General features: G+C 37.1%; 1 protein-coding gene across 1 annotated transcript; it reads left to right on the forward strand.

The window, feature by feature from the left end:
* Positions 1 to 416: 416 nt before the first annotated feature.
* LOC109240252 (microtubule-associated protein TORTIFOLIA1) lies at positions 417 to 8465 on the forward strand. Its single transcript, XM_019406883.1, has 9 exons — positions 417 to 760; positions 968 to 1055; positions 1913 to 2646; positions 2958 to 3152; positions 3257 to 3359; positions 3733 to 4391; positions 5458 to 6159; positions 6630 to 6795; positions 8090 to 8465. The coding sequence occupies exons 3-9, from the start codon at positions 1969 to 1971 to the stop codon at positions 8104 to 8106; spliced, it is 2520 nt and encodes an 839-aa protein (XP_019262428.1). The 5' UTR covers positions 417 to 760; positions 968 to 1055; positions 1913 to 1968; the 3' UTR covers positions 8107 to 8465.
* The last annotated feature ends 581 nt before the right edge of the window (positions 8466 to 9046 follow it).

Raw genomic sequence — 9046 nt, forward strand, 5'->3', positions numbered from 1 at the left:
CAGAACTCTCGTTTCATAAGCGATTGTATTGAAATTAACAGATCATATAGCCACGTTAACTTGCCAGATCTTTTGAATATTAGAATGATGAGAATATCAAATATTCAACAAAAAACTCATTATCATTATAAATTTAAAGAATCTTATCTGTTTTAACAAATCTGTAGGATCAGTATCTAAGGTGGCATATTTATGCCAAAAAAGTATTTTAAAATTCAAATTCAATTTGACAAATCATTTAATATTCAGAAATGGAAAGAGACAAAAAAGGTACGTAGAAAGCAAAAAAAAAACCTCGGGACAAGCAGCAGGAGAAGACAGCCAAGTCAGAAGAAGTGGGTCCCATCTCCTAAAACGCTCCCCCTAAATTCGAAAACCAAAGCCAAAGCGCGAAAACTTAAAAGGCCACTCACTTAAACCCCCCAAAACCCCTGCACCGTCGCTCTCCGCCGCGCGTGTCCTCCACCTTCCGGCATCTCTCTTTTTCACTCCATTTGTACGGGTTAGGTTTTCAACCGAGATTTATAACCACAATAATAACAGACCTAGTGTAATCCGATGTGTACCGTCTTACTCTTATGTTATAAAATAGAGAGGTTGTTTTCGAGTCAATCGAGATTTGTAAATTTCAAATGTATTAAATTACACAGCTAGTAGTGCTCAATTAATTTTATTCCCAATGTTTCAACAGTGCACATGCAGAGAACATTTTTTACAGCTTTAATTTGCAGTTTCCTACTTTAGCTGCAGCAATTACAAGGTAGATATTTACTCACCACCGTCAATTTTCTTTTTCTAACATTCTTCTTTGTATCGAGTAACGTTTTTCCATTTCACTACTCCATTTGTTATTAAAAATTGTAACTTTAAATGATACTCCGACTCCAGTATTTTTCTCTATTATTCAAATTTTAAATCTGTACGGTAAAATGTTATCAACTGAGTGAGCAGTTTTTCTTTTTGCCAGGGACCCTAGCTTTATGAGTTAGTAGATTTTTCCCTCTGCTTTTGGAGATTTGGTCATTGGTGAAAACTCAATATGCTTCACTTCTTTAGTAAGTTCTTCAATCATTTTTTTTATACTTCTATCTTTTTGCATTCGGTAGTTCATGCTTACTTGCTGTTAGGATGTGGACTCTTTTGAATTTTTTTTTTTCTTAAAATAATGGGGTTCTCCGGGTAGTTTCCACTTAACTATATCAACAGAAATTGGACAACTCTGCCCACCAAAGTTTATTCAGATGGGTAGAGACCGAGCATTTTTTGCATCTGCTGAGATTTGAACCGTGGTTTCCCGTGGTTTTTGAATCCCACTTCATCTAGTACTAGTGCATACTCCACTCTTGGATAATCTTATAGACTGTTTGCATTATGTATTCCGCAAAATGCGCTCAAGTTCTGTCATTTGTCTGATCTTGTCTGTCTTTTTAGTGTAAAGCAAAATGGAAGGGTCTGCAGTTACAAAAAATCTTAAATACAGTTGTTCATTTTTTCTCTTTATGGTCTACTGGGTGAGGTGGTTGTTGGGGGCTTGAGGTGGGGAGACACATTGGTGGCTGCCTGCTTGTCTTTACAACATTGTTGACAGAGGCGGAGCCAGGATTTCAAGCTTATGGGTTCGGGATTCTAATCGTTTTAAGTTACTGGGTTCTAAATTAATAATTTATACATATTCAATGGATTTTTTAAGACAAATACAGGATTTGAACCAAAGCTACTGGGTTCGGCCGAACCCGCTGGCGGCACTCTAGCTCCGCCCCTGATTGTTGATCATAATACTAAACTTTGACCCAAGAAAATTTTTTGAAAATGAAAATGACTTTGACCCAAGAAAATTGGTGTAGCTGTTTATTGTTTAGCAAGAGAGAAAAGCTTGAATGTTTTTTAAAAAGCTATTATTTGAATATTGAAGGGCAAAATCATGGGTTACAATTTTGAACTGCTGGAATTCCACTCTTGGAGAGGTGAATGAGCAGGCAAATAGAGATGAAGACACATGTGAATATGGTGAAAGGAAGAGGTTCCAGCAGGCTGAACAGCCAACAGGTTGTTTTCGAGCTTAAACAACGTGTGGTTCTTGCGCTGAACAAGCTTGCAGATAGGGATACTTACCGACTTGGAGTTGAAGAGCTAGAGAAAGTAATTGAATGCTTAACCCCAGATGGAGTTGCTCCATTTCTATCCTGTATATTAGATACTGATTCGGAGCAGAAAAGTGCTGTTCGTAAGGAATCTATCCGTTTGATGGGCATGCTAGCAAATTTCCATGATAGCATTGTTGTTCCACATCTTGGGAAGATGGTATCCAGCATTGTAAAGCGTCTCAAGGATTCGGATACTGTTGTAAGAGATGCTTGTGTAGATACTGTTGGAATTTTGGCTTCTAAAATGAGCAGTGTTTCTGGTGACGATGACAATGATGGAGTTTTCGTGGTGCTAGTGAGGCCTATTTTTGAATCCTTGGGAGAACAAAATAAGCAGGTGCAGACTGGTTCAGCGCTGTGTTTGGCTCGTGTCATAGACAGTATTCAGAACCCTCCAGCTTCCATTTTGCAGAAGATGCTGGCTAAAACTGTGAAGTTGCTTAAGAATCCACACTTCATGGCAAAGCCAGCTGTTATTGAATTGAATAGAAGCATTATTCAGGTTGGTCTATCTTGTGTAAACTTCTTTGAATCTTCGAAATTTTCTGTCGCGCATACGTAATAGTCATATCAATGCTTGACTTGAAGGATTCGAACATTCCAGTTTACACCATAGTGTAAGATCCTATTGAGTTCGCACTTGTGCAGCATATGTCTGCATATAGTTGGTGCCTTAAAAGAATAAGGAAATAGCCTTTAGGCATTAATCTCAGCAGTATAACCTAAATAAAATTTCTAAGTTATCTTTTATAAGAAGGGTGATTTATATTTCAGACAAAGATGACAAATTTTCATATTTTTTCTAATATTCAGGCTGGTGGTGCCAATACACATAGTGCTTTATCAACTGCAATGGCTAGCATTCAAGAAGCACTCAAGAACAGTGATTGGGCAACAAGAAAAACTGCATGTGCAGCATTAGGGGACATTGCTTCAACTGGTGGAGCACTATTCAGTGCTTTCAAGTCCTCCAGCATCCGTAGCCTCGAATCCTGTCGATTTGATAAGGTAGGTGATGCGTCCATAATGCATAATTGAACCATGTGATATGATTCTATATTGTGGTTGCCTAATATGAAAGTTGAAATTTAAAGCTTATGTGCTCTGTTCAGGTGAAACCAGTCAGGGACTCAGCATTGCAAGCTTTACACCTGTGGAAAAGGCTTCCCGGCCCTGGTACATCTGAACCTTCTGAAGCAGGCTCTTCCATAAAAGGTATGATGTTCTGTGCTCTCTGATGTAATATTTCTTTCTGTTGGTGCAGATTTCACTCATCTTACTATGATGCTTTGTGATGCTCTGATAACCTAGTTTATTTGTCTCACAACTAAGCAGTTAAAGTTGTCAATTTGAGTGCTCTAGTTCTTGAGCTTTGTTGTTTGTTAAATTGAGATGGTTCTTTGAGCCCATGGCTTTTAAAACCAAGTGTCGATCTAGTTTCAGCTCAGTCTTGCTTCTGTTCTTGTTGAGCTCGCCATATTACCGGCATGTTTACCAGTTACATGTTATTTAAAACAGTAATTTTAAAAATTGACTTTCTTAATATGTGTTTTTGGTGAACTGTGTAATAATAGCTAGTATTTTGCAGAAAATCGGTATAAAGATGACTATGGTGATATAACGAGTGCTAGTGAGTCAACGCTGAAGGATGCCACACCTAAGAAATTTGGTTGTGACTCGGCTAGAAACAAGCTTCCCCTTTCTTTGAGAAAAGCAGGCCATAACCATATCGAAAAGCCTCAGCACTGCGGAACTAATGAGTGGCATGTAGAAATAGCAGTTCCGACAACCCGTAAGATCTTTATGCCAGAAGTTAGGGATGAAGAATCAGAGGGTAGTTCTGTTATGAAGGCATTTGAAAAAAGTGCTGAGACTAGAAGTTCTCATGATGTTGAATATGAATATGTGCACATAGATGACAAACAGGAGTGCTCTTCTGGGTCAAATCTGTTTCCTGATAACTTTCAACGCAAAGAAGTCATGGGTTCTCACCAGATAATTGATGAGGCCAGCTTGGATACACCATTGGGAACAAGTCAGCGTTCTGCAGTTGAAGAAATCAGTATTGAGGAACAACGATATTTTGGTGGAACGCAAGACCGAAGAAGCTTAGATTCAACTACTACTGAATTGAGTTCTCAAAAATTGCATGGCTGTTGTTCTCATGTAGCAAAGGAAATGTTATCTGTCCGAAAGCAACTCTTGGATATTGAGAATAAGCAATCCAATTTACTAGATTTATTAAAGGTAATTAATTTAACATTTCTTTTGTGTTAATCTGGATCAACCAATACGTATTATGAGAACCAACCTTTCCGCGTCATGCCATTTTGTGGAAGGCACAGCACATGCTCTTGTATCTGTAATGCATAGAGTAAGCCAAGAACTAGATTTCCTAGAAAATGGCCTCTCAAATACACACTTATAAAGGTAGAGAAGAAGTTTCAGTATATGCATTATGCTTGTATCTTGTTAAGTTTCTTTATATGATGTATAACATGTTCAGTTGGTGCATAATCCAAAAAAATTGTTAGGTTTATGATAGAAATGATAAGATAAGCAAAGAGATCTGTGTATATCTATTCTTAAAGTATGACGTTTCCTATAGATGTTGGAGCAATAAATATGACCTTTACGGTTATTGTGGCTAATATATCTTTTCTCTAGAGTTAACTTATGACTAAGATTATGTATTTATGGTGTGAATAGATTATGTATTTACGGTTATTGTGAAACAAATCATTTGTTGAAGAATGGTGTGAATAGACTAAAACTGAACTAAAAATCTTTTAACTAAAACTAATAATTGGAGGAATTGATAATCCATAATAATTAAAATAGCTGTGGTCTGAGAAGGTCAAGCATTGGCTTCTTGGACATGTCAGTGATTAGATTTCTTTCTTATTAAACAGATAGAGGTGCTTTTTTTATAGGTATTAAACAGATAGAGGTGTTGAACACTTGAGCTTCATCACCACATTGTGATCTCCTTTACCATTGATTCACCAGATCCTTTCAGCTCAAGAACTTCATCAGTCTGGAAAACAACTTTTTTATTCATCTTTAGTTGAGGTTTTTCTTTAGTTCTTTCCTCAAATCCATCTTTGCTTTGTAAAGTAAAGACTTGAGCTCACAGTTGATATCAGATAATAGCAAGGTCTCATTCCATAACCTGCATGCCATTGTTCAATTATTTCTGTTTTCTTTCTTTCCCTTTCCTCTGAAATTCAGTTTGGTTTGTTCATAGCCACCATATTCTTTTGAAATACTTACTATTACTTGACTGTCTCCCTGTTGTAACTGATATTTTCAGGAGTTCACAACCAACATAGTGGATAACCTGTCAATGATGCAAATGAAGGTAGCCGGTCTTGAAAGCATGGTTGATAGAATGGCCAGTGAACTTTCGTATGGGGGGAGATGTCCTGATCCATTGACAACAAAATTTATGAAAAGAAGTCCTTCTGTTGCTTCCCCAAGACTCTCCACATACACCCCTAGGCCATCCATTGATATACATCATAAGAAGTCTCCGCTACTGCCCACGAAAGACATGGATGTTCAGGAGGAAAGGACACTTGTGAAGAGTAGATCGAGCAGTTTTAGAAAACAAAATCTTGACATGTGGACTGATCCTGCTGCAAAACAAGGTGGATATCCTGTAGGAAAGGGAGTTCACAAAAATAGTGGACAGGGAACTCATGGAGGTCAATTGAGGAGAAACAATGATGTCTTCAGCAGGATTTCTACAATTAATGCTAAACAACAGCACGAAGATGTCAAGAACAACCTCTGGAGAGTTGTCAAAGCACATCTGTTGGAAGGGGATGTAGACTCTGCTTATGTGGAAGCCCTTTACTCTGGTGATGAACTTGTTTTGTTTGAACTTATTGATACAACAGGTCCGGTTCTGGAGAATTTATCGCAAAAGACCTCAAGTGATCTTTTGGCCACTTTGGCATCGTACTTCTGTGAACAGACATATGTGAATAACATAATTCCCTGGCTGCAAAAGGCAAGTGCATCTTGTGGTTATCAAAATCTTTAAACTGACTTCATCCTTGTTCTTGAAACTTTAAATGCACAAACAATTGTTAATTAGGAAAAAAGGTTCAACTCGGAGTTGCTTCTCACTGAAGGTAGACAAGCTTTTTGGTCATAAGTCGGGTTTGAATACTGTGTCAAATTACTTTCTCTTCTTCTGCCTTAGTTATGTTTTCTGCCAAATCTGTGAGAGCTTCCTTCCGTTTTATTCCATAAGTTTCTGCTCATCTTGCTTATGTCTAACACGACTTAGAGGACATGCCTTTTTGTTCTGCAAGTTGCAACAATTCTGGTTACTTCTTACATGATGATGTATTTCGCTCATGAACAAGTAAAATAATTGTGCCTCAATCCCAAGCTAGTAGGGGTTGGCTCATGAACAAATCCTTTCCGAAATATATCGGGACTTTAGCCTTATGATATACTTTTTCTGAAGCTTAGGTGGTGGACTTGAGTTCCGTCCATGGACCAGATTGCATTGCCCTTTCTTCAAAAGCAAGGCGGGAATTTCTTTCTGCATTTCAGGATGCGATAAAGGGTGGATATTCTACCCCGGCAGAGAGAAAATCTTTGATGCAGTTGGCAATGACTTTAAACCAGATTTGGGGTAAGAAAAGTCCTTTTCTTATATAAATTTGTCTCCCTTCAGAAGCTTACTTTATTGAATGATCAATTACTTCTACCTGCTGCAACTCTTGTTCATCATGGCAGGATAGAACAACCAGTAGCGAAACCAGGAATTTCATTTAGGGGGTTCAAACTTGAAATAAGTTAAAAAAAAATCTCCAATAAAGGGTGTTCAATATATGTTATATACCATTAAAATCTAATATTTTACCTATATATACAGTGTAAATTTTCGACGACCCTTAGGACTATGTACCTTCGCCCCTGAGAACACGTGTGTGTGTTATATATATATATATATATATATATATGTGTGTGTGTGTGTGTACATATTATTATGTGTATCTATACATATGAGATTTTGTTTGTCAGAAAGATCCTTTATTTATTGTTATTGATCCTTGCATGAAGAAGCGACGTGCATAATGTTAGTTACATTTTAAGTCCTGGTATTGTGGTATGCGATGCATATTATGATTGTAGAACTTAACGAGTCGATAACAGCACCTGCAACTTTTAGGATAGCAAAAAGTGGTCATGTGGGGAAGGAAATTGAATTGATGTAAGTTTCACTGTTCTGTTTCTTGACTCTCAAAGACCAGGAGAAGTGGTGAGCCCAAATTTGTAGCATACACCATAGAAATAACCCGTTTGGCCAAGCTTTTAAAATCAGCTTATTTTGAGAAGTGCTTTTTTTAAAAGTACTTTCGGTGAGAAGCAGTTTGTATTTGGCTAACTAATTTGAAAAACACTTTTGAGCAGTAATTAGTGTTTGACCAAGCTTTTGAAAACTGCTTCTAAGTGTATTTTTCTCAAAAGTGCTTCTCAGAAAAGTGCTTTTGGATAGAAGCTACTTTTTTCTGCTTCTCAAAAACTGCTTCTGCTTCTCCTCAACAACACTTTTTTCCTTCTAAAAGCTTGGCCAAACACCTCATTTTTTTGCCAAAATCACTTTTGGCCCAAAAAAAGCATTTTTGGTCCAAAAGAAAGCTTGCCAAACAGGCTCTGAGTCTTATTCCGTGATTGTGCCCGTATTTGGAACTCCTGGAGAGGGTGTTTTAAGTTTCTAGAGAATGGAAGGACTATGATTTTGCTGTTGACAATGGCCTACATATGACAGTGCAATGCAAAAGTTTGTGTTTATTCGTTTACCTGAAATCCTGAATTAGTGTGTTAGCAGTTGTAAAGTTGACCAGGGAGAGAACCCCTTGTTGCTTCTTTTCATTCTTCATAGAGGTGTCTTCACTCTTAACATCATTTGTTTCTCATTGCAGGAAAAAATGCGCCATAACATGCCAAAAAAGTTGCAGATATTGTGTCTTCTTGAATTTGGAACCAAGCTTATAGACGAAAGCAGAAGAGAATGGATTTGTGGGGAAATGAATCTTGATGCTTGGAAAGACTTAATCTTTCTTTCTTTTCAACTTTTCAAAACTTCCCTGAAGTATTGCTGTAGAATGAAAGGTTCACGTTTCTAGCATCAAAACAGTTTCGTGAATCTGTGATCTCTTTTTGTTCATTTCTAAGCTTCGTTGAAAATGCTGTTTAAGCATTGAGACATCAGACAAATTAGACATGGATGCCAACCATTCATTAGGTGACATTGTACAGTTGAAATTGAACAGTTATTTCATGTCTTTCTTTTACCAATCTCATGTTAGCAGCAAAGAAAAATTATAAGAAGCTCCCTTTAGTTATGACTTAGCAGTTATAATTACTATCCCTAGTCCCGTTAAATGAGTAAGAAACAAGTCACTTGATTTGATTGTTCAACCTAGTACATTAAGGATCCGAGCTTCTTGAAATGAAAATCTTTACCAAAACCAAAAATCCGACTTGATATACTAATTTATTATTTGGTTTGGTTGGATGTTACGACTAGGAGTGGCAAACGGACGGGTTGGGTTGGATATGGTTCGGGTCGAAAATGGGTAATGAAAAAATGGATAGATTATCCGACCCGATCCATATTTAATACGGATAAATAATGAGTTAACCGGCGGATAATATGGGTAACCATATTATCCATGACTTCGTACATATGATCACTTTTGGGAGAATCTCATTTGTTTTTTTTAAGATTAAGACGTCTGAATCTGAAGACACATCTGAATATCAAGATGTGTATTAAGATTAAGACATCTGAATCTGAATACACATCTGAATATATTAAGATGTGTATTAAGATCAGAATAGAAATAATTAAGACTGTTTGATTTTTAACATCTGAA

The sequence above is a fragment of the Nicotiana attenuata genome, unplaced genomic scaffold (genome assembly GCF_001879085.1).
Source record: "Nicotiana attenuata strain UT unplaced genomic scaffold, NIATTr2, whole genome shotgun sequence".
In the NCBI taxonomy this organism is placed as follows: Eukaryota; Viridiplantae; Streptophyta; class Magnoliopsida; order Solanales; family Solanaceae; genus Nicotiana; species Nicotiana attenuata.